We start from the raw sequence: 27,257 nt of genomic DNA on the forward strand, positions 1-27,257 counted from the left end.
CATAACTAATATCAAATTGAAATATTTTAAGATTTTCTGCATGTATTATCTAAAGTATAAAATGTCCCCAATAATATACATAAATTGGGACTACAATACACAAACAGAGACATCATTATGGTTCATTTTTGACATTAAAGGCCACGAAGGAGGAATGGCTATGTCTTATGCATCTGGGCCATTCTCTGGGTTGCCAGCCTAAGAGGACACAGAGTTTGTTTCTGGATGGCTTACACTGCTTACACCGGGAAACATCCAACACACATGAAAATAGGTGGGGTCTAGAAACGGTCAGGGTGGACCAAACCCATCTGTATCAGTGCAGATGCCATTGTTATGTGAAGAATGGTTTCCTTTGACTTGGGCAAGGATTAGGTAAAAAAGTTGTGTGAATAAGAGCTGCCTTTCCAATTCAAGACATCCTGTATTTCAACAAGACTTCCCCTCTGGCTTCCAAAGTTTGTAGTGCAAACTCAAGAGTGCAGGGCACAGGCTGGTCTCCAACTCAACAGCAGTGAGATGGGCCATCTTAATCAAAACAAAGTGGCCAGGTCATATGTTCCTTCTGCTCGGCCCAGCCTCTCTGCTCCCCCTTACATTGCTGGCCATATTTCTCCTAAATATCAAGGGCAGCGTGCAAGGTGCTTGGGGGAGTCCTTGAGGTCTCAGGACTCTGGGAGCAGGTGGCAGAGGCAGCTCTGAGTGGTCCTCTCCACCGTCTCCAATGTTGTCCGTGCCTTCTTCATGACAGAGTCCTATTAGAAAAAAAAGACCGAACATCCACTAGAACAAAGCTAAGCAGGCCTATTTAATTAGGGCAAATGCTTGATAGCCACTTCTCCGTGTTAAACACACAGCCACACAGGCCTGGGAGGTCTGATTAATTTTAATATGCATGGTTGTGACAAGTGCCTTGGGAGGAAGGGAATGAAAAACACACACGGGCACGCAAACACACAAACTCCTCAGCCAGGCTGTAGTCAGCTTCCGAGAGAGGCTGCCCAGATGAGAGCGTTACTATTCAGCTGGAGCTGGGGCCTTCCTTGTGAGGGAAGAGAGGCCTCAGAAACAGGTGGCTGGCTCTTCACTCTTGAATAAATGATATCCCCAAAAGCCATGATATATGATCAGCAAGAAGGGCTGCCGGGCCCCCCTCGTGATTATTTATAAATATGTAGCCAGGGTCAGCAGGTCTCATTCTGGGAGCTCTGTGCATTGACTCTGAAAGTTTGGAACTGGCAGATTTAGTTAAGGATGAGAGAAAGAGGTATGCATTTATCTTTAAAAAATTAGAATTATCTGCATAAAGAATTGTTGGGTCTGGCCTATGCTGTCTCCTCAGTACACACACACACGCGCGCGCGCGCACACACACACACACACACGTCTAAGCAGGGATCAATATTTTATAATCGAGGTCCTTGTCCTTTTATATTATAACAAATATGCAACTTAAAACACAATACTAGCTTGAGTATGCACAGAGGGATATTGAAGAAAAAGGACATTCCTACAAGTAGCTACATTTTATTAGCGAAAAAAAGCAAGTTCTTAGTTGACCATAAGGATAGAAGTCACGTCAACACCAGTCGTTTTCTGTACCCAGACCCCAAGCTTGCAGACCAAGGCCCTACAGGGTAATGAGGACTCTCCCAAACAGTCCTTGAGCCTCCATGATGCAAATATAAATAAATTTCCTATAACACTTAATGAGGTCAAACAGAACGGGCTAAAACCACCATGATGGGTAGCGCTTGAAACGCTACCCTTTCTCGTTGTGAACGAGACTCCCTTCAAGGCTTCACACACACGGCTTCAGGAAGAACTCTCTTCAGTGTGTGAGGGCCCTGTCTTTGAAAAGCAAGCTCTTTCTCTTTACCGTCATCTTAGGAGTGTTGATTTCCATATAGGGGTGCCTTTGAGAAGGGGTGCCCCTGGGTTAGAGTCTAGCTTGCTCAACAAGAAGAGAGACATTTCCGAGTGACAGGAGGCACAGTTGAACACAGAGCCACAGTGCACGAGGCATAGCCCCTCACAGCAGCTGGAGTGTGAGGAACAAAACTTTAAAGAGATCCATTGAAAAGTCCCCTTGTTTGTCCCTCATGGGAACAGCACTGACAAAAGCCTCTTCAGGATGTACTTCGTCAAAGGGACAGTGAGCAAGGAGACAGACGCACCTCAAACCTCTGCCAATTAAAGTATCCGCAGCAGGGTTCCCCCTTACTTGCTCCTTTTCTCTCTCCGCCACATCCAACACAGAGCTGAAAACAAGAGCAAGTTTCAGAGTGCCCATTCTCTGCACAGGGACAGGGATGCTGTGGGGGAGGCTTTGGCTGGAGATTGCAAATCTCTATTGTTTTCCCCAGGACAGTCGCTACTAGGAGGCTGCTGGGTTCAGGGTGAATCTGTGTCTCAAAGTTTAGATATAATTTCTAAAGGGTTGCTCTGCAGCAGACAGGTGAGTTCTAAGAAGAGGCGCCCTTAATCCCTCTGCACACTCAGATGTTGCTCATACAATGCCTCCGGCCACGTTCCCAGGCCCAAGCACCAGACACTCGGGGCCCATCTGTACAGAATGACTGCTCTGCTACAGGGTTTGCATGTGGCTGACAAAACTGAACTGCAGGTAATGCCTACTTGAGCAACTCTAAACTCAAGGGTGACCTGGAGGAAGGGGACATTACATGTTTGAGGATTTGTACCTGTGTACACCAAGACATTTGCATTGCAAATTAAAGGGACACTGAACTGACACATACTTTTTTTCTGGAAATTTCTACAAGCTCTGTAGAAGGTACTATCAAGTAAAGTGGATTAGGTCCATGGCAGATACAAATACATGAAAGACAAACCAGACAGTAAAATCATGTACATTTTCAAGTTTTCAAAGAGGCCGGTATTATGACTGTTTGCACATGAGTTTCGGTTCACTAAAACAAACAAACAAACCAACCAGAGATAAACACAAAGTCCAATCCAAACCTGTTGGTGGTGAATTTTGTCACTTTCTCAGCCACACACCTATGACGCATGGGGACAGAGTGAGTGGGAACTTGCCTGCCTCCACCCTGATAGTCTGTGGAGGATTCTCAGGGTAGCTCAGGGAAGAGGCTGCAGGCGTGGCGAAGGCCGCTCTTGGACGAGACTTTTCTGAGCTCAGTGTGTAGTTTTAGCAGTTCTCACAAGCTGTCTGTGAATGCTATGCAGGAGAGATCAGGGCCGCTTCCCATAAAGCAGTGTGGTAGGAGTTGGAGACAACGCCGTGTCCCTGGGATCTTTCTTACATGAGCAGGGGCGAAGGTTTTCTGGGGGAATTCAGGGGAAATCTTTCAGTTGTGGACATCTGTGCCACAAACCAAGAAGGCACAAGCAACAGCTTCCCATACACAATGGCCATGCTCACTAAGGCCGTTCTGGGCACGGCAGTCACAGTCTAGCGAGGAAGGACACGGAGAGATACAGACACTGAGTGAAAACAGGCATGTGGCAGACCCGAGAGAGGAGCGCACATGCACACACGTGCTTGCACGTGCTCCAGCACACAGAAAGATGCAAAGGGAAGTTAACAAGTGACAGGAAAAACAAGAGAACGGTAAAGTTCTACACAACTATGACGCTTTGGGAACAGAAGAAGCCCACAGATGGAATATTACACCATCCCTCCTAGCTTTCCACGGGTCAGAATTCAAGACATCGCCCATCATTAACATGGAGGAAAAGTCTTTCTCATTGTGAAGCCCTTCTTCGCTTAAGAAACAAACAGGCTAACGACATACTTGTTTGGGTGAATATGTAAATAAATATGAAAGCATGAACTTTTTATAGCTAGCTTCTCTTTTGCTGTTGGTATTATCGAATCCAGATCCTAAATGTCCCAACCCCCCCAAAGGGATCCCAGATAAAGAACGCTGCAAAGTATGTGGCCAGTGTACCTGAGGAGCAAGAGACCTTCATGGGCCAAGATTTAAGAGGGTTGCCACCCGGTGCTTTTCCAAGCAGACTACAATTGACAAAGTACCGTGGTCGCCGTCACCCCATTGGTTCCCTTCCATCACGTGAAGGGAACAGTACAGTCGGCAGTGCAGCGAAGGGCAGAAGCACTAACAGCCATCCTAGCAAAGGAAGCCAAGTAGATACCACAGTTTGCCGGGAAATCACAATGCAGATGCTGTTTTAGGGCAAACCTTACTTAAGATGAAACATTCATGCATACAGAAAGCTGCAAGGTTCACAAGTGAAAATTACATCAAATGCATTGTAGAATATTACTAATTATTTGTAAAGTAACCTCTGAATGGTTCAGACACTATACAAAACACACACACACACACACACACGTGTGTATGTGTGTGTGTGTGTGCATTCACATGCATACAGGCATGCATATGCACACAGGCATGCACAGGCATACACATGCACACACATGCATATATGTGCACATATAAAATATATACATATAAATATATAAATACACACACATATGTACCTCACTGTTTGGTTATAAGGGACTGATCTTAGTTCCAAGTGTTCTGCCTAGTTACTCTGTCTGCAATAATGGCTTCACCAAGAGGCTTAATAAAATATTTCATCTCTTGAACATGGGTAAATACATATGACTTTCTGTCCTTTTGTTTAAAATTGTCAGGTTTGATAAAGTCTCTGAAGGAATCCATGACTCTGAAAACATTGCTGCCGTGCAGAGACCCGGGTAGACTCCCAGAAATGGTAGAAAGGAATGGGAGTGTGGTACATCCTAAAGGCTGAGACTGTACTTCAGGGCCAGAGGACTCGTGGAGCACACAGGAGGCCCCAGGTTCAATCCCCGTGTTACAGAAACAAAATCCTGGAAACAGTGTCCTTATATCATTGTCTTTTGGTCTTGCTTTAGGGTCAGCAACAAGGCAGAGTTACGCTCTATGGCTTGTCAACACCTTTCCTAAGGCCATCATGTAAGGGTCAAGTCATTAGTGAGACGCACATATCACACAGATCTTAGAGCTGTGTCCGGGGTCTCTGAGTCAAAGAAAGAAGTAACATAGATGATCCCGGAGATCCTGTAATAATGGGGAATACATTTAAGAAAAGGAGAATACAGGAGATCCAGAGAACCGGACATGAAGAAAGGATGTGTCTGCGTAGGCTATGGAGGATGGAAAAACTACATGAAAAAGACAAATGTAAACAACATCAGGTCTTAGGACATTGTGAGAAAAGGCATCAGTCAGTAGGCTGTTACCCACAGCTGGGACTCAAGGGCCGGCCTTGTGTCCTATGCTCCATGGAAATGCGGAATTGGTCCAATAGCATGGGATGATCACACAACACCACGAAGAAGACAGTAGACAAAGAAAGTAAACAAATAACCAAAGAAAATGTGGTAAAAACAGGGGAGGTAGAGTCGTGGGATAGCATGGGGGGAGTGGGGGACAGTGGAGGGTGCCAAGCGGTCAAAGTCAGGGGCCAGCATTGGGGGCAGCATCAGAGAGGGCCATGTCGGGGGGAACAGTGTCAAGAGTCAGCATGGGAGCAGCACTGGGGAGCAGTGTCAGGGGGACAGCATTGGGGAAGCAGTATGTAGGGGCAGTATCATGGGGGCGGCATGGGGGAGCAGTCCTGTTTTCTGGGTCCTCCATATAGTAAGAGCAGGGTCAATTTACTAAGTTTTTTGTTTTTAAGAAAATCGGTAACTTTGATATTTTAAATTTTGCTTTACGTTTATTTATTTGTTTGTTTGTTTGTTTATGTGTGGAGGCACAGAGAGGCCGTGGTGTGCATGTGGAGGACAAAGACAACTTGCACGAACTGGTTCTCTCTCTCCCCACTCAAACAGGGAAAGAACTCAGGTGGTCACACTTAGCGTGCCCTTACCAGCTGAAACATCTGCCATCTAAACTTCAGAGCTCCATGAAGAAAGCCTGAAGAACTTGCCTAGCAATAATAGGAGGTCATAAGTTTTGAAAAATTTCTCTTCTCCTTTACCTATTTCAGCAACAGCGGAATATCACTGAAGGAGATTAAGTTTGGTTTTCACAAAATATTTCATAAATTTAGTATTAGTACCACAACTTTAGTAAGTATAATATTGAAGTAAAATTAAACTCTTTCTGCGAATCTGATCACTTACAGTATACCATTTATTTTAGTGAGGAACTACTGACTATCATTTCATTTTTTTTTACTATTTCAGAGGACTAGAGTGTAGGAGTAAATAGACTACTATGGGAATTAGGGTGCTGTGTGTGAAGACGGGGATTCAAGACCAAGGGCAACACCGACTTTCATAGTAGACTAGGACATCTCTGATCATCAGATTTTTCATCTGATAATGAGAGAAAATGATTCGAGTTTTTAATACCTTTCCCCAATATATTATTGTACTTGGGTGTCTTGACAAGGCGTTACATGTTACCTGTCACAGAATTAAATGTCACACCAATCTTCAGTTGCCACACCTAAGAAAGGCTAACTGACTCTATAGACTTACTACCAAACAGAAAGACTGATAGATCATATATATATATATATATATATATATATATATATATATATATATATAAATTAGCAGCACATATCAGTTAAAGGAAGATTGAACAGTGATGGACAACAAGAGGGTTAAGGCACCTGCGTCCAAGCCTGATGACCTGAGCTCAATCCCTGAACCCTGCATGGCTGAAGAAGAAAGCTTAGTTCTGCAGATTGTATTCAGATCTCAACACATACACATACATCCATACACATGCACATGCAAGAGAAGATAGATAGATGACATGCATGACCAAATCTTTTTTATAGGAGAGCTGAAACTCTCAGGGAATAAACACAGCCCTGTATAAGGTTATGGTTTTCACCTACACTACGTTTGAAAACATTGAAATTCATCACGGCTAGGGCAAGCAAGAGGCATTGCTTCTTCCACTCATCCTCAGTCACCTCTTGTCCCTGACCGGCAGTCACCTCCTTGGCCTCCTCTCCTCTGGTCCCAGGCCCTGGCGGCCTGCTCTTGGCAGGGTGGGGCTGGGGATAATGTGGTCGTTCTGGTGAAATCTGTTCCCCTACCCCCACCCCACGAGAGGAAGCCAAGATGTGAAGACGGCCCCTCATAATGATTTCACTGGGCTTAATGAAATTTTCATCACAACCTGCTGCTCATTTTAATGGCCTCTGGGAAACAATGGACGCATGTCTGGAGGAGAGAAACATGTATGTGTGCACCTAGCACTCAGCTCCAGTCTCTGCCTGCTCCTCATGGCTTTCCATGGCTTCTGTCTCCATGGAGCTGCAACAGGGGCTTGCAGTTTACCGACCAACACATTTTGCATTTTCCTTTCAGACTGGTTACTAAATGTTTTGTCTTCTCGATGCTAGGTAATGAGAGAGCCTCAGCTCACGTGTGTGTGCTGTACACAACATCACAGTCCCTTGTGTCTGGTGGGGGGGTAAAGACAGGTACGAGGGGTCAGCCTCAGACATGGCCAGTACCCTCTGATCAGTGATGTCTCGAAGGCCAACAGTGCTTCTTCGAGCTGCTGGGGGACCTGTAATCTCTTAAGATGCAATTTTGCATTCTGTACTCTTTGAAATCTGTATTGTTTCTTCCTAAATAAGAATGTGGCTTTACTCAGATAGAAGTGACTTCACGGTGAGCCCGTCAATTGTTTCAGTCACTGAGTGTGCAGTCTTGAAAGCTGCACCAGGGCCCATGCATGCAATCCCAGCACTCAGGAGACTGGGGCAGGAGGACCACTGTGAAGTTGAAGGCAGCCTGGGCTTCATACTGAGCCTAGGCAAACAGACTAAAATATGAGACAATACCTCAGAACAACAAAGGAAGTATTTAAAAATACATCCACATTGTCACCCGGGCAAATTATCAGTAAGAGTGGGTCTATGGTTCTGGATACTCAAAGCAAGCTCCAGGGGCTTGAATGTGTGGCTGTAAAGGCATCTTCATGCTCTGTCATACAGAGATTGTTTCTGAAACTCAAGGGAGGCATGAACCTGTGGATGTCTGTATCTGTGTGTGTCAGTATGTGTGTGTGTGTGTGTATGTGAGTGTGGTGCATGTGTGGGTATGGTGTATATACAAACACATACTTTGCAGCCCGTACATGTATAGAGGCCAGAAGAGGATACCAACACACTTGCACTCTCTGCCCTATTTCCCTTGAATCAGAAGCTAGGCTGGTGGCCACCAACCCCAGTCTTATCCCTGTCCCCTACAGCAATGGGGTTACAGGAGCACACGTGGCTACGCCCGGTGTGGCCGGCGGAAGTGGTAACTTCTGGATGGGAGGTTCCCACGTTTGCACAGCAAGTGTTCTTCCCTCTCTAGTGCAAACTCAGACTTTTCCGTTCCTGCCTTGCTCAGTTTGCATTCTCTCGGCCTTATTGAATAGCACACGCCCCCTTCTCTGAGCACTTGAAGAAATATATTGAAGGGCATCACTGACGGAGATACAGCATGGAGAGCCTTCTAAACTTCATAGGCTGTCATGTTGCTTCCTCGTGCCGACCCTCCCGGCTAAAAACATCCGTCTTTGCTCTTCTACTCAAGTAGCCGCTCCTGGGAATTCAGCAGCTCCTACAATGCCCAGTGACACCCTGCGTCTTTTCTCAAGGTACCTATGGGTACCTCCTGCTGCTGTCTTTCCAACAGAGATTTATTCATTAGGTTTAGGCCTGTCATCTACCTCCAAGTTAAGAGGTCATGCACCTATTGTTAGTCAACCCAGTAAAGTGGAGATGACAATGTGCACAAAATTCCCTTTAATAGTGTCATCTAAGGATGTGCTCTTTGGAATAGAATATACAGAGAAAACTGGGACTCCTTAGCCCTTTTCCTTGCATTCTGAATATATCAAAAGCTATTATTTTAAATTGCCACATGAGGTAAACACTTCCCAAATCCTTCTACGAAGTCCACATTGAAACCAGAGATGTACAAATTATGAGCAAATGGACCTCATGAACCTGAATGTAAACACCTTCAACAAAGTCTAAGTCAGTCAAATCTCAAAAGAGATCAAGGGGACCGAGAGTGTCCCAGTTGGATTTACTGCAACTCTGCTGGGTGATTCAATGTTTGCAAATCTCTTTGAGAATTTAAAGATCAAAGATTGTGTGTATGTTACATTAATAGGTAAAATTTTAAACTCCTAGGGAAACCAGAGAAGAGAGGAATGTAGATCTCGACGGCATCATCTGAGAAATCCTACAGCAAACATCCTGCTTCATGGTGGGTCAAGAGCCTGTCTCTTAGAATCAAAAACACAGCAATGGTAACCCCATCTTAATTGATGTCCTACTAGAAGTCCCAACATGTAAGAAGAAAGGAAAGTAATAAAACTGTATTGGGGAAGAAATAAATGGAACTGTCATTTTGTGAATGAACTTCTTGTCCATCTAGATAATCTCGCAGAGTTTACAAAAACTGATAAAACTCACTTCGAGGCCATAGGTTCCAAGGAGAGCACATGGATTTTCTGCAGAATGCCAGTTAGCAATTAAAATTTGAAACTAATAATAGCATGATTATTGTTTACTTTTCTTATATAAAATGATAATAAACAAGCATACATTTAGTAAAATATATCTAAGACATGTACCTGGAAACTGTAAGAATCCAGATATTCATAACTGAGGGAGATTTTTATGTTCATGGATGAGAACAGTCGGTGTTTGTAAGGTATGGCATCTTTCTTTATCCTGTGGTCAATAGACAGGATCCATTCTCATCAAATCCACATTACCCTTTGGATATATACAAACTGACTTCAGAGTTTGTGAAGAAAGAAAATAGACTAAGACTAAGCCACAAAATCCCAAAGAAAATGACGAAAACTGGAAAAGGGACACTATCCAAAGCAAGCCATGGTCATTAAGACGGCACGGTATCACAGAACGGAGAGTCTAATGATCTGATGTATCAGAACACAGAGAGCAGAAGAAAACACACAGCAGGCCAGTCAACCACCTTTGCAAAGAGCACAGCATTCAGTGAAGATGGATCATCTTTCAGTAAATTGTGCTGAACAACTAGACTGTCTGATTATTAAAAAAAAATTAAAGGAGTCGGACATAGAACCTAGCTTTTAAAAGATTAACTTAAAGGGGTTCCCAGATCTAAAGTATATAATGCAACATTATAAAGGTATAGAATATAGTGTAAGAAAAAAAATCTCAGATTCTCCATGATCACTTACACAAATCAAAAGTATAATTCGTTAACAAAATGATGACTTAGAAGCCATTAAAATTAAACCATTTTTTTTCTGTAAAAGAAAATACTGTGAATGAAAATACTGACCACAGACTGGGAGAAAAGGTTTGTCAATACTTTTCTGATTCTAAACGGGTATCCAAAATATATAGAAATCTCTCAAAATTCAACTTTATCAGAATGACTCAATAAATGAACAAACGCACTGAAAAGGCACTTCCCCAAAGACATGGAGATGTAAAACGAATGTATGAAGAGATCTGAACATTGATGCCATTGGGGAGCTGCAAAGTAAACCAAGATAGTAACGTATAGCTATATGAATGAACAGAAATCCCCAAACACAACCGTGCTGAAGGCTGAGAGGGACGTGAGCACACAGTAACCTCCCTCTACTGACAGACAGCAAGAAGGAAAATTGTGTGGACACTCTGCCGACCATTTCACAATTCCTTATAAAGTCAAGCAACAGCCTTCCCATACACTCCGCCATGATGCTCCCTGGGACCTGAAAATGCATCGACTATCATACATTGCATGCCAGACATGACTTGTAATCAAAGCACATCTTCTCTCCACTGTTTGTTGGTCTGCTCACTAGAAACAAGCAGCTGGAGAAGAGAGGGACTCTTGTGTGCTCAGTGGCTTCTGCTCCCCAACGGGGTTAAACTGGAACAAGTCACCATCTGGATCTAACCTTGGACAGGTTAACAAGTTCATTTTTTCCTTGGTTTGCTCTATTTTTAAGAAAACCCTTGCACATATGCATACCACGTTCAAGAGGCTATCAGTAGCTATGAAAGAGTTCTAGAGCTGGAACCCAAAAATACAGAATTCAAAATGTCTAAAAATGGGAGGCTGAGTGGGTCTACCTCTAAGTAATTATAATCACCTTGTTTTTTATAGACTATACAAAGGATGGACCTAAAATCAAGGTAGGATAAGCTATGACACTGTTTAAAGGTTACAAATGCAAGACAATCCTAAAATGGTTCGTGAGGGGGAAAATTTACTAGAGTAAATGTACAGTGCAGGCTGCAGATACGTGACGAGTAGGAAGGTCTTCTGGGCAATGCTGAGACATTCTATTCTTGAATCTTTAAGTTTCACTCAAGTATAACTTACTCATGTATAAAAATAAGGCTCACACTGCAACATGAATTTATGATTTAAAAGAACCTTAGTATCTCTGAGAAGAAAGGAAGGAAAGAGGGAGGGAGGGATGGAGGAAGAAAGGAAGGCAGGAGTAATCTTCATAGCCATAGATTTCTACTTTGTTCAACTTGAGAATCTAAACCAAACATCCCAACAGGAAGCAAAAAGGGCATGACACAGTTTCCTTTCCCAGCCTTTACCTTCGGGCTCATTCTTGATGAGCTCTTCCATTTTCCTCTGCTTTAAGGTGTCCACCACATCCGCTAAACTGCCCTTGCGCCGCTCCGGAGTTCCCAGGGCTGTGCCAGACACGGACTCGCCACTCTGTCGCCCACCATCTTCTGCCTTCTGAGGTGAGGTAGATGAGTTGTATGGGGCTAATGAAGACATAACTTTATTGCCATCGACTTCCTAGAAGAGAGAGCAAAGAGGAGGTGGGTGACTTAAAACTCAGTAGTAGTGTTTCTTTGGGGAGAAGGAGCTCTGTGGCTTAATCTGTAGACATGAAAAAATAAAATATAAAAAAAATGTGGACTGTGAGCAAAGGAGCAAAGGAAACCTTAAAATCACTTGTCTTCACTTTGCAAGCCAGTTCAGGGCTGAGTCACCGACTGCTTTATAGACACAAACCAAATAGGAGGCCATAAAGTAAGGCACACGCTCTTAGGCTCAGCAGAATTGTAGCCCTACTGTCCTGGCTTGTGCTGAAGGTCTCAGCTGTTCGCATGAATATTAGACAGAGCTGTCAACTGCGTTCAACTTCCTGGTGACATGGGAATGTTTAAACAAATCACATATATGTGTACCTTGTCTTTATCTTTGGCTGACTCCTCTTCGTTGCCCCCTAAATGGCACGGGGTCTCCCTTGGTACCAACCTCCCTGTCAATCTTTCACAGCAGCTCCCACCACACTGGAGACTTTCACACTGAGAGGGACCATTGTAAGGCTGCTTCTGCCTCTACGGACGCTTTCCCCATAGGGCTCAGGCTGGAAGCCTGGCTTCTGGCCCCTCCCCTGCATTTCACTGGAAGTACCAAGTGCCCTGTTAACCAGTTCCCTGAAGTTTTGCTTCTTTGTACTTATCTGCTCATGAGCGACTCTGGTCTTTTTTCAAAAACTTTTGTGTTTTTGTGTTCTCTTATCTTCTCTCTCCCAAATTCCAAGCACAAATTTGTGACATTTATAATGTGCAGGATATGTTTTGTGTCAAAGATATTTCAGGCATCTTTCAAAGGAATGAAGCTGGCGTGATGAACAGTTTGCTCACTTATGGGTTTCCCCTGGGGTCACCGCTTATGTCCATAGTCCTTTACGTCCCCACAAAGCAGAGTGCTGTTATGAGCAAAACTGTGCCATGCAGTTTTGTGAGTTTCACTCTGATTATATTTCTCCTTCATATGGCACGGGAGGTCTCATTTAAAATATGAGCACGCGTGAGCAAACAGAATATGTAAGATCACACAGTATGCCTGTTGGGGCTTTCGTTGTCTGTGTAAGAGCTGATACTGGACCACAAGAATGCAATTCTTTTAAAATTAAGGGTGATATTGGCTAGCTTAAGCATATTCAATTACTTGGCTAAAATCCTGTCATCTCGACCCTTGAAAATAATTATCAACAAAATCATTGTATGTTAATATGACTTTGAACTAACGGATGTTAGTGGGAACGGGGACATGCGCTGTTGAATAGGCTGGGGCATGTGGAGAAACACAAGGAGAAGAGGAAAAAGGAGAGGAGGATGAAAAAGTTAATGCAAGCTAACCAGCTCTTCCAAATTACAATCCTAACCCCTAATAGCTTAGTCCCAAGTAACTTCCCTTTCTCACAACCTCAGAATAGACCTCTGAAACTTTGAGGGAATATTGTATACATACAATTTATTTTCCAATGTTATTGGATTTAGGATATATTATACAGTCATTACAAGCCCTTGGGAGGGAGGTTGCATGCCCACTTTTGGAGTTATTTATTTAAAACGATACATAAATATATATAAGCACACAGGGAAACGGCACACACAGTCTCCTCTGAGTCAGAGAACTGAATACTTCATCCAGGAAACTAAAAAGAATGTTTCTTATGAACAGCCCACAGTACACAGCATCGCAACGCGGCAAAAGCATTTATATTCATAGCTCACCAATGATTTTTCCATTTCGTCTTCCTCCATGGTCAAAGTAAACACACCTTAACTGAGGCTTCACCCCAAGCACACCCATGGGTGCCTACTCCTCACATTAAACCATGCAGAGCTGAAGGAACATGAACACTGAGCTGACTGGGGACCACACGCCTTTCTATGGCAGGTCATCCGGAGAGAGGATGGCTCCCACACCTGCACGCGATCAGGTATAAGAGATCAGAAATTCCTCGAAAAGGAAGCTTCCCATTTTACACACCTTGCATACTGGAAGGTGATGTTCTGAGATGTTTAACCAGTATCACAAGGGTTCTGAATTCAAGTGCCATGGCAGAACAAACTTAAAGAAAATTCATTAAGCATTGCTGCTACTTCACACAGGACACAACCTTACTATCAAGTCACCTGTCAGATGACCTTTTAGCCATCAGCACTGCTGATCCCTTTAATGGGCTGCTAACAGATGTTTCCGTCTGGGACTCCGTTGTTCTTTTACATGATGAATATCTTACTGGGGAGAGCAGGATGAGCCTCCAGTGCAAGAGGGTCTTAGCCCCAGTTTCTTCTGTCACATGTAACAATATGTTTCTCTTCACCCTGATGGCGGATGAAGACCGGGCACTCAACCTTCAGAAGCACAAAAGGGCCAGAATTGCCACTTGAGTCTCATCTACCCCTGACATCTCTCTGAGAGGGAGTTTCCGGATTTGCAGAAAAATTCACATAACTGTGAGGTGTGCTATATAATGCTCAATGATGTCAGAGTGACTGAATCTCTGAATGCATTTGGAGGTCTTTCCCTTTGCTATTTGTCACCTTTGCATGCAAGAGAATAAGTAATAGGTGTGCTCAGCGTAAGCCCCTCATTGAAATGCCCTTGTGAAAACACACTTCCCTCTTCCTAAAGACAGCACTTATATTTAAATGTTAATTTGGGTAATGAGAAAGTATTGCTTCATCTGGAAAAGGAACTGTATTAATGTAACTCAACCAGATCCAAACAAGGCTCCATCCTTAGCTTTTGATCTTATGAGATGCATCACGTTACTTAGCTTTTGATTCTATTTGTGGAGATGAAATTCAAACATGCTAGTAAAACAACATCATACTTATATCCCATTTGTCAAGCTATAATAATAACTGGATAGCTTAAGTCAAGCATTTTAAAGAGTCTTACATGCCCAAGTTTAATCTTTATGGTAGAACTAACTAATTATGATTTCTAGTTTATAGAGAGACTAAGGGACCCAGGCTAGGGGGAATTACTGAGGTCGTCACGACACTGAATAATGAGAAAACCTAGGGGGCTTCAGAATTCTTGCATGTAACCTTAGTGATAACATGTTTTTTTTTAAAAAAAAAATTAATATAATTGCTTATCTATCATATGTGATCCAGATAGACTATTTTCTTCCTAATAATTATGAAAGCTAGCCTCTCCTTCTAATATGTTCACCCTCTGTACAAGAAAAATGCTTCCAAATCAGTTTAAACAGTCAAGTCTTGTAAATCCTGTCCATCCTTTTAGCCAATGAAATTAAAAATTACCTTTAACATTTAAACAATGTTTAAATGACAAGGCCTGGATGATGATTGATTCACCAAAACCAGTCTCCAGTCTACCAACTGTGGGGTTACCACAGCATCAGAATCAAGTGAAAACAGAGAGATGCAGGGGAGAAGAAGTCTGCTCGACAAGGTCAAGCTGGCAATGAGGAGTCCCGTAAAACTCACCAACAATTCTAAAACGAGGTTCTGAAAGCTATCTTAATGCCTGCTTTGTGCATCTATTCCTTAAATGATGTTTAAAAACACAAGGTCACTCACATCATGCCTCCTTGGCTTGCAACGGATGGCCAGCCCTTATAGTCTACCCTGTGAAACCGCAGGGTCAGGTGCGGTAATGACCCTCACGTGGACATTCACTGAAGTGTTTACAGCGCTTCCTTCCCTTAACTTTTCCACACTGTTTTATCATAAACAGTATACTATGCTCGGTTCCTCTTAACTTACAGACTCCTGGGAGGCCGCTTAGGCTTCTCTCCTGAACACAATCCCTGTGAGTACATAAGCACACTTCTACAATCTCAAATCCCATTTCACTACAACTTTAGAAAGTCCATTTCCCATTATTAGTGTTCCAAGTATGAGTCTACTCCAGAAATCTCCCACAAACTCCATTAAAAATGGATTGCTGGGTGGAAAGCCCTGATCTAAGGCATGGTCCCAGGGAGCCCATAATATAGATAGAAGATGGTGTTAAAAGTTAAATGATTATATATATAGAGAGAGGGGGGAGAGTTGGGAATGATGGTGTACACCTTTAATTTCTGCATTTTGGGGTCAAATGCAGCTAGATGTCTATGAGTGGTAGGACAGCCCTGTCTACATAATGAGTTTAGGTCACTCAGGGTCACAAAGAGACAGATGCTCTCTCTCTCTCTCTCTCTCTCTCTCTCTCTCTATATATATATATATATATATATATATACATATATATATATATGTGTGTGTGTGTGTGTGTGTGTGTGTGGCTATATATATATATATATGAATGGCTATATATAAGGAGACCTAAATCTGATCATTTATATATTCATTATCTATATATCACCTATCAAGTATCTTCTATCATCTACCTATTAACTGTCATCTGTCTTCTGTCATAGATCTATCTTACCTATCTAACATCTGTACATCAGCCTAAAGGCGGAAGAAACCCTAAAGTGTCTTCCTGTGCTTTGTGGTTTTGCTCCGTCACCCTTGGAAAACTCTGTGTCAAGTCCCCTGATGACTCAGGAAGGACACTGTACCGGCTAACCTTCATTGTCCACTTGGCAGGGTTTAGAATCGCCGTGGAAACACACCTCTGGGTGTGTCTGTGAGGGCTCACTAAGCCATGGAGAAGGGAAGACTCACTTTGAACGTGGGAAATGCTAGTTATGGGGTGGAGGCTGCAGTCCCTTGGTCTGTGACTGAAAAGGAGCCCATTCTCTGTGGCTGTCTCTTGTCAGGTACTTCACAATAACAAGAAGAGTGATGAATATGTGCGCTGACTAAACCCAGAATATTTCTTCTGCACAGTGGAAATCCACTGTGCATCGAATACTGGAGCCGGTGGCAGAGCACGCAGGCTGACAGGAATGTCTCCATGTTATAAAAACAACCTCCTTACATTTCTCACACAGGATCAAGTCAACATTTGCTTTTATTCTGGGATACCATAAGCAGTGGAGAGTGCCGTTTCATTTTTTTTTTTCCCAAGATGAAACCCAGACTCTTGTAGACAGCAATCCAGCAGGATAGTGATGTTACAAAGATTCAGTCTGGTTAGCATTTAAATCAAATCCTGAGCTGAAAAGTCGGCTTGGGTTTATACCTCACTACTGAACAAAAGAATTGTGCTTTTGCATTTGTTTTCAAATTGCATCCCACTGGCAGTGATCAACTAACTGCAAGGGACAGGAGCTAGCTTTCTGGTGGTGATAGGCATGAGCTTCTTCTCAAAAGCGCATCCCTGGACTAACAATGCCTGCAGGTACCTGGGAATATGTGATGCGGATCTTCTGCCCTGCCCCAGCATTCCTAACTCACACACTTGAGAAGGGGAGCCCAAACAGAGATTCAAAGAGCATGGTGTCCACTGTACTTCAAGAACTCCCATTGTAGAATAAGATGAAAGTTAGCTCAAGACAGTGAGGGGTGTGGACCACTAGCTATAGAGAGGAAGGAGAGGGTCCTCAAATGACAGGACTCGACAGCATGGACGTTCTATGGGGAAACTGGTGGTGGAGGGGAGAGGCAAGGGTGAAAGGTTAGAGGTTAGAGGTTAGTGGCATTTTTTTCTGAGCTACCAAGTCATTTTGGCATTTGTAAGTGTGCATATGTCTACTGATAGCTGATGTAGGCATGGGGATCCAAAAGCTGCTACCCATACAAGTATGGCACGTGCTCTCACCCGGGAGCCCTCTCCTCACCCGGGAGCCCTCTCCTCACCCAGGACCCGGGAGCCCTCTCCTCACCCGGGACCCGGGAGCCCTCTCCTCACCCGGGAGCCCTCTCCTCAGCCTCCTTCCTACTAATTTCACAGTATCAGAATAGACTAGAGAATCTGAGATTGATTTGTTTTTGTCAACATTGCATTTTGAAAACACGTTGCTTTTAGAAATGTGACAAAATTTGCCTCAATTTATTAACATTTATAATGTGGAGATTAAACAATGGTATCTATGACATTACTGTCATCTTAACAAAACTGCTAAATCCCTGCAAACAAAACTGAGATTTAATAATGAACCTTCTTGGCTGGTAAGATAGGTAAAGGATCTTGCCATCAAACCTGAGGACCTGTTTAGTTCCCAAGATCCTCAGAGCAAAGGAAAGGACGGATGGCCACAGGCGGTCCTCTGTCTACACAACCACGACCCTGTCTGCATACACAAAAAGTATTTGCAATAAGAGGCTGTTTATACAGTCACTCTTCTGGTGATCAAGAAGAGAAGCTGTGCCAAGGAGGACAATTGAGGAAACATCATGTGTTTCCACGCAGATGCTGCACAGAAGGGGCATCTAGAGGGTCTTCTCCCTAAATACTCCTCCGTGATCACACGTGTTGGGAGCTCAGAGATGCTGCATTTGGGCATGAAATGTATGCTTCCATGTGCCCTGAGAGCCTCTTAATAAGCAAAAGTGGCACTCAGAAAATTGCTAATATATTAACTAATAGGACCTGTGTAAACAGAGCGTTCCATGCTGACAACCTCATCGCCTCCCTGCTGAAGATTTGTACACTGTGTCTCAAGATCCAGCATCTCCTGGACACACCCCGAGGCCTCTGAGATCACCCACTCCAGGACTCCAAGGCCAACCATGGGCTGCCTCTGCACCAAAGAGACAGGGCCACACATTGAAGAGAGGTTTCCACTGAACATTTACCCTGTCAAAGACAACTTGATGGGGAAAGTCCTTCTGTTGATCTAGAAAAAACACGTAATATATGTACAAATTTCATTGTTATAGATGGTTAACTACTGACCTATGTTTCCTGGTTATTTCAAAAAGTTAATTATAGCTTTCCAAAACTAGAACTTTACGTTATATTTTAAATGAATTGCATAGGTACAATACCCCAAACAAGAGTAGGAACATACATTGTAACAAAATAACATAAAATTTTTATCAATATAAAAAATCCTTTAAACAAGAGTAGAAAGATATATATGGTATGTTATAACAAAAATGACCTTAAACTTATATCAATGTACAAAAGTACAAGAGTGGAAAAATATAAAGTGCATAACAACAATAACTTTCAATTTGTATCAATATACTGCAATCTATACCAATGCAAAGTATTCATTTCTCTATCAACAACTAGAGACTGGATGCCCATCATACTTCAAATTTCCATAAGAAGGTCAAAGAACAATTACCCTACAGTTGTTGGAAAAACTGCTTACATCTGTGAGTCTCAAGGAAGAAACAGGTTGAAGAATTTGTCATAGTTTTGGTCTGAATGCCCACATTTGTAAAGTAGTTACACAGGTATAATAAAGATGGGGACAATTGATAGTCTTGCTTATAATTAGAAACAATGTTTTATGCTAAATAAAATATATGTCAGCCCTTCCCCATGCAAGGAACTAATAAATATCAAAACAGTTTAATTCTGTGGTTAAACAGACTGAACTAGAGGTTGCTATTCAAATGTAATTCAGGCTCGCTTTAAAATAATATTTTATGCATGTGAGTATTTGCCTAAATGTACATCTGTATACCACATACAACATAGTGCCCATGGATAACACAAGATAACACATTGGATTGCCAGGAACTGGACTTACAGATGGTTGTGAGCTGCCACGTGGATGCTGGGAACTGAACACAGGTCCTTTGCAAGAGCAGCCAGTGCTACAGCCACTGAGCAACTCCTTCATTAACCTATCACTTGGGCAACACACACTGGAGTCTCCAGAATCGGTTTCCTGGGCAGTGGTGGTGATGCTTACTAGACTTAGGGTCACCTAGGAGACCAGAGAAGCATACTGTGTGTGCATGTGTCTGTGTGTACGTGTATATGTGACTGTGTGTGTGTGTCTGCTTGTGTGTGGGGGTTGTTGTATGTGTCTGTGTGTGTGTGTTTCTGTGTCTCTGCATATGTGTATGGGTATGTGTGACTCCGTGTGTGTGTCTGTGTATCTATGTCTATGTGTCTGTGTGTGTATGTGACTCTGTGTGCCTGTGAGTGTGTCTGTATGTATGCACGTGTGTATGTGTGTATGATGGAGAGAGGTTGTAACGGAAGGTACACCCTGAATATGGGTGCCAGCACCCCATAGGGTGGGGTCCCACGCAGCTCAGGGGGACAGCCTCCCCCTCCTGTCCCGCCCCACCTGTCACAAGGGTCTGAAATCTTGAGTCAGAGTAAGTTTTTCCTCCCTGACATTGTTTTGTTGTTGTTAGCATTTTTTACACAATCAGAAGAAAACCCTAAAACATTATCCAAAATGGGAAAGAGATAATTCATATGTGTACACATAAACACATATATAATCGATGTTCCAGAATTTAACATTAATGAAAATATGTATACGTAAAAGTAAGAGATACTACTTTTTTTTTCTTTTGATTTTTTTTTATGAGATTCACTTATTTATTTGTGTATGAAGCTCTGAGTCAGGGAGGGAAAGCGGGAAGTACCAAGGTGTGTGTGTAGGTCAGGTGACACAGGCCTCTCCAGCCATTACATGAGCTCTGGGGGTGATCCAGGTCTTTGGCAGCAACTGTCTTCATCCACTAACACGTCTTTATTTTTCCATTGCCTACGCGTGAGAGACCCGGGGTCTAAACTCCCTAAATTTGTTAGGCTTCTGACTCATTGGGGGAAGTAGTGTAATAAAGGGGTATGTGTAGAGAGTACGAACCCCTCACTGACAGTGGATCTACATCCATTGTTTACTGAGGTAAATCTGTGTTCTTGGCATGCTTCATGCATGATGCTCTCAGGAAACTGAGGCAGGAGGATCCTCCTTTTGAGGCCATCATGACTGTTCTTAATGCGACTGTTTCAAACACAGTGTTTGCTTTCCAGGGGCTCTGTGGGACAGGTACCCGATGCTCTGCTTAGGAAGGGCGTAGTCTATAAGCTGCCACACCACACATCACTGCCCCTTGTCTCTGCTGCTCACCTGATTTTCAGTTTTCACCGATTTCTACAAAGTGATAAATCAGGAAAATGATCAAAAGGAGAGTGCTCCATTACCACCCATTACAAATAAAGCTCCTAATTGTCAAATTCTGGGGAACGTGTCAGGAGGGATGCATACCTTCTCATCAGTCCACAAGGCCAATTAGTTGGTAAGCTGTATTTTGGTTTTTCTGATCTTTCCGTCCATGTGGTAGGTATGTCAGGACCCCTCTTTTGACATGGATGTTTTAAAAACACTTCCATATTAACCCTCATGCTCCTCTGTACTGCTAGCAGAGAAACCAGGAGTCAGGTCAGCTAGGACAGAAGCCTATTCCTCTCTGTCTGTAACATGACTAGAGCTGGTTAAGGGGATGTTGACCTCCGTAGATCAGGCTAATTCTAGAGCCTAACGTCAATTTATTCTTACACTATCAAAGGCACCCTAGCTTCCCATTACAAAGTGATAATGGACTATTTTCCTGAGACATTGGATAGGTCCAAGCAGAGGTAGCTCTATGACTTTGAACGGGGACTTTAGCATGAGTGAGCATTCATTGATTAGAGATATAAAAAGCTCAAGGCTTCACAGTTTACATACAATACTCAGTTCATATACGTTCACACAATTGCCCAAGTAAATAAATTATGCAGTTGTCCTATAAAGCACAATGTCCTCAGAGCAGGCATGCCAGAACCACCCTACAGCAGGAACAATCTCCAGCAAACACACATTCATTCAACAAAGCAATAGGATTCCAGAAGCAAAATGGTCTTCACACAGTTTCTATGAGCAAGATATTCTCATTTTATTTAGTCTTATAGGCACAGTGTTTGTTGTTTGGGGGGGGAATGGAATCGTCTAAACTATTAAGATATTTTCCTCAACAAACACACAAAATCTTTACACATTCACTAATACTTCAGTCAACATGACTTCCCCTTCTGGAGTTAATGATTGCCGTTCTGAATGATTTTGTGGACTATATAACATTTTATAACTCACAAAGAAACTCCGAGATGAATATAAGATTCCTATTTCACATATGAGGAAATTGCAGTTTCTAGAAGTTATGACTGCAAAAGTGATGGGAGAAAATGGAAAAGTAGAAAATTAAACCCAAGCTTCCATCCTAAAGCCCATGCTGGCTGTCCCTCAGCCACCTTGCCTTCCTCGGCTGGCTCAGGTGCTGTGCCACACGCCAAAGATATAAGGAAAGAAAGCAGTGTTCTCTCCCTTCACAACTGATGATCTGTGAGGCACTGAAATATACATGAAGCAATTGGCACCAATAACAACTGCTGAGTGCTGATTTGCAGAGCAACAACCTAGAGGGGAAAGGAGACGTTTCAGATGGAGAGAAAGCTGAGACTTAAAGAGATAGGGAAGTTGTGTGCCAGCCCCAGGTGTGTTACTCTCACAGGGGTTATTTACTATTAACTTTATATTGTGAAAGTGGGGACATCTCAGATTAGTCACCATGTATCCCGCCATTAGTGTTCAATAAGTGCTAATTGAGTTAATTGTGAATTTATTAAGTTTTTATGCATAGATACTGTAGGTGCCTACAGAAGAGAAGACAGCTCTTCAGAAACAATCACTTAAGGAAGCAGAATCTGATATATGGTAAAAAAAAATATTTAATTGTAGTAAACTATTTCTATATAGAAATCTATTTCTCTCTATTATCTAGTATTCCTAAAGTCCCAAATTTTGTAAACCAATGCTGGCTTTGTGCGCTATGCCGATCGGGTGTCCGCACTAAGTTCGGCATCAAGATACCTTTGGTCTGACGAGAAATAAATGGAGAGGCCCTCTTGTCTAAGCTTGTAAGAGATAAACAGAGGAAAACACACAGGGCTGTCTCAGATGCATCATCATCTCTGAGGTCTCACAGTGCACATCCATTATAAGGAAGGAGGAGAGGACCAATAAGAAACAGTCTGCCTACATACAATGACCATTTCCAAAAGCATCCTGAAAGCCAAGTGATAGAGAGAGTTCAGGAAGATCTGGCAGGGGATGGAGGACTTTTGGAAGGGATTCTCTGGAAGTAGTGTCTTAAGGAGATTGGGCAGCAGTGCAAGGGAGCATGGCAGGGAATAAGTGTCCTGTTGTATTGAAAACTGTTCCCATGACTTCTGTGTGATCATAAATGCTCACTGCTGGCCTGTAGCACACAGTGTCAGAAAGACACTAATTTCACCGGGCACCTGGAATCATCCAGTGTCTGGGGCAGAGAAGTTACAGCCACCACTGGATTCTTTCAAACCACACACAGTTGAGTCCTTTTGTTCACAGCCCTATGCATACTCCCATTTCACCTTCATCCACTCCATACTCGAGGAGTGTTTACAGCTACAAGGGTAGGACTATTCTGCATGGACACGGGTACCTGTAGGCAGGGGTGTAGGGCACACTGTCTGTGCAGGGTGTTGGTTGTCAGAGCACCCGGGAGGGGTTGTTTTGTTTGTAATTGATTGTTCCAGTGTGAGAGCATATGCATCCATGTACTAGTTATTTTTTCATATAAATTTTACTTCCACCACGAATCAGGGCAAACAACTTCTTGCTTATATGTTCCGATCCTGGAGGGGACTGGAAGAAAGCAATGAGAGGAGTTGGTAAGTGAACAAGAGTGGGTGCAAACCATGGCTCTTGCGTGCGAGGGAGACACGGTGATTGATCATGACGCCAACACAAAGCACAGGTGGTATGCGCGACCCCTAAAGCAGAACCGAGATGTCTTTAGAAACTTAGCGTTTGCTTTGAGAGTGCATTGCTTGCTCTGCTTTGTGCTTTTGCTTTCTGGAGACAGGACCTCATACAAAGTCCCACATCGGCTCTCAAATCGGCTGCACACTGAAGCCAGCCCTGGGCTCACGCTCCTTAGTCCTGGTCCAGGTCTGGAGTTCTAATGCACTACCACACCCAGATTTTTTGTAGCTGTGGTTCTCTGAGACAGGATTGCATATAACCCATAGCCTCTGTTGCCTCTGTTAGCCGACCTCACCATGCAGCCCAGAATGGTCTAGACTTGCAAGTGACCTTTATGCCTCAGTCGTGTGGTTACCATGCTCAGATCTAAAATGGTTTTAGTAAATATACTACTTATTGCTTCTTATTAAATTTTACATAGTTTTACCAAAGACATTCGTCAGCCCCTGACTTACGACCATGGCAGTACAGGTTTGAAATCCCATGTGGTCTCCATCAGGAGACTCAGGCAGTGACTGGAACATGAGAAGGTAAGAGTATCAATGTGTCCAGAATGACAGGGTGAAGGTGAAGAAACAAGCATTGTTAAATGAGGGTGCAGGAGACATTTCCTACAGCGGGGGCTGGGGACATCTTTCCACACACAAGCCTTCAGGCTGTTTTCCCAGGATGGCCAAGCCCTCTTCATGAAAGCCAAAAGAAAGAGAGCCATGTGTGGGTAAAAACTTCTACTCCCAGAACTTGGATTTGCCATGTAAATTTTGGAGTGTTTACCAGTATTATAATTAGACTTTGAATATTGAAAGGCATATAGAAAGGAAATACTCATATTTCATACAATGTGTTATATGTGTGCATGTGTGTGTTTTATGTATATGTTTCCCTTGCAAAGAAAAATGTATATGTAAAAGAATGAGTACCTATAGATTAAGCAAAGCCAAGGAAGTAAAGGAAAATTAAGAAGGTTTTTTTTTAAACAAAATATGAGTAAAATACTTTAGTGACTCCAGAAAAAAATAGAATAAAACAGATTAAAAAGACAGATATGTAAAAATTCAATAACTTGAAATTGCAAGTTCCTTATTCTTCCTGGCAACTGACACATGTATCTTTCAAGTGTGGCCACTGCAGCCTTCTAGCCATCTGTCCAGCCACATAGTCACCTGCATGAGTGGAGGTTGACACTCATTAACACTCTCCCAAATTTGGAGAATGCTGCTGAGGGTATTGGAGTTGTACCCATAGGTGTAATGAGAGGCGATCAGATAGGTATCTTTTTATCCATTTACCAACTACCTCACTGGTAAATGCATAAACAACATTTGAATCCTATGGTATGTAGAGAGACCATAAGGACGGTGCACTTGTGACAGGTATTGGCTTCTCCACCCCTTGTATAACTGTATTTGAATTTCTCCCTTCTGAATGACCCATACGTGTGCCGTATTCCAGAGTGACCCCAGTGTGCTACACGAGACCCACAAAGATGCCATCCCAAGCTGAAGACGTGTTCTCCCTGCTTCCTACATCAAGAGCACATGGGTTTGATCTGAGCACCTCATTGAAAGGAATGCAGTTTGGTTGTTTTCGCTGAGGTTTGTTATGTGTGAAGCCAGAGTCTCAGGACTGGAACACTAGTCAGTTCTGCCCTACTCACCAGCTCTGAGACAATCGCACGTACAGACCTCTTGCAAAAGTCCTTTGCAACCCGTTCATTATACTTAGCAACATCAAACAGGGAGATATAATAAGAAGCCTCCTGTAGACCACCTAGGGACCTTGAAAGTCAACAGTAGTGAGCACAAAGGCAGGACACTGGGTTGTAAGACTCAGACTTTGTCTCCTTAATTAACACTTTTTACAGTACGTTTTTTGACTTCTCCATTATTTTCTCCTCTGTCCCTTGGTTCTCACAGATGTGTACACATACATGTATATATTTCATTAAGAGGAAATAAAAGGGTTGTCTTTAGTTAAGATGTTTCCATTCACAGAGACCACACATTTAAAAAATAAATTGCCTGAATAAATTCAATTATCTAGAGGAGCAGAGGAAATCACATGCAAATGGCATTATAGGCACGGGCCATGCCGACAGTTGCCGACAGCTTCATGTTTATTTTTATTGTTTCACTCAGGGGAAGGCAAAAGCTGTCAAAAAAACGTAACATCTCTTCCTTTTTAAAGGCCCGATGTCTCTGGTGCTGAAAGCTGCATGAGCAATAATATTGAGAGAAGAAAATTCTCCGTTTCTACAAAGAAGACAGCTCAAGGTAGCCACTCTGTGCCAGCATGGCAGAGAGGCCAAATACCTTTGTGCATTCTACCTTCCTACACCAAAGGCTCCCACCTACCTGATGGTGGTCTGGGCAGTGAAGACTGAGTCCTTAAAGCAAAGTAGAAAACCAGAGGCGGTAGTGAAAAATCTTTCATGCTTAGTACCGAGGCCAAGAATTGCCACAAGTTGGTGGTTGGCTGGCTAGGCTCACAGGGTAAGACTGTCTCAGAAAACAAACAAAGAGTTTTAAATTAATTTCAAATGGAATATCTAAGAAAATGGATAAGTCTGGCTGGAGAGATGGCTCACAACCAAAAATGTAAGAAAATGACTAAGTCACATTAAATAGCCTAAGGTAGCAACACCAGCGCTCTATGTAGTTATAAATGTGTTTAAATGATGACTCAGTCTTGTGTTTTCTGATGAGCAGGAATTAAATGTGTGTACATTTATTTATCCCCCCTTTTTCTCCCTCTGCTCTTCCAGGATGACAAGAATAAATGAAAAGGACTCAGGCTGACATAACATGGGGATCTTGCTAGGACTCTCTGGAATTTCTATGCTACCTGGGGTCTTGAAACATGAAGATCCTGAGGAAATGTGGCACATGCCTGAATGTTCTTGCCAATTCCAAACTCATTCATTCTGATCACTCACTGAGGGCGAAATTCTTACCCAGCTCCACAGAGCCTCCGATTTCCTGGAAGTGAATAGAGCCTTGTGCGTGTTAACAGGCGTGAATGGCAGGTCTGTGCAGGGGACCAGCCGCGACCACGGGGGTTCATGAGTGAGGTGGAACGGACTTGGAAATGACCTGAAATGCACAGCTTTCAACATTTCATGTGGGTGTTAGTTCCAAACCGACCGTTTCAATAACTGAAAGCTTTTCTCTCTGGACTCAGGGCTCTTCCCGGGGCCACACACACAAGGCTCTGGCACAGTCGGGCCTAGGCATTCCTTGAACACACTTAGACCAGAATGTTCTATCACAATTCAACCTCAGATGCTATTGGAACCTGAGAAGATGCTAAAGATGGCAGGAACAACCGTATGAAGCATCAATTTTCCTGACTGCATGGGGCTGGCTTTGGAAAGCAATTTCTCTGATCTCTAAACAGAAGTAGTGAAACAGACTGGTGAAATATTACCACCTCTCTCACACGCTGGGATGGAGTTTAAACTCAGGCTCTGTCTAGTTAAACAGCAAGCCATTGGAAGCTGCAGCTCTTCAGGCCCTCCTGATGCACGTTTAGCCACTCCGATGGACATCCTTTCATCATGGTGAACCACCTAACTGTATTAATGTCGTTGACCTTCATCTAATTTTCTAAGCAAAGTTTGTATTAACCCTACATATGCCATGACTACATCCTGCAGGCTGTTTCTAAGGCTTCACTTTGGCCTTATTAGCATATTCAATTTCCTATACTCATTTTCTAATTGACAGCATTTTATACATCTGCTTCTACGACTTACATTTCCAAGTAAAAGCTAAGCAATCCCATGAAAAAATAGCATTTTAAACATTGAACTCCTGAGCCCCCAACCCTAGACTA

At 43.0% G+C, this 27,257-nt stretch overlaps 1 protein-coding gene across 6 annotated transcripts in view; it reads right to left on the reverse strand.

Annotated features, from left to right (window-relative positions):
- Sox5 (SRY-box transcription factor 5) overlaps positions 1–27,257 on the reverse strand; it is a 358,999-nt gene that overhangs the window by 259,083 nt on the left and 72,659 nt on the right. For all 6 annotated transcript variants that reach the window (XM_051173350.1, XM_051173348.1, XM_051173347.1 and 3 more), the window contains exon 3: positions 11,575–11,785. In XM_051173350.1, coding sequence (XP_051029307.1) covers positions 11,575–11,785 — 211 coding nt within the window. The remainder of the gene's footprint in view (positions 1–11,574; positions 11,786–27,257) is intronic.

This window comes from Phodopus roborovskii, unplaced genomic scaffold (assembly GCF_943737965.1).
Source record: "Phodopus roborovskii unplaced genomic scaffold, PHOROB, whole genome shotgun sequence".
NCBI lineage: Eukaryota > Metazoa > Chordata > Mammalia > Rodentia > Cricetidae > Phodopus > Phodopus roborovskii.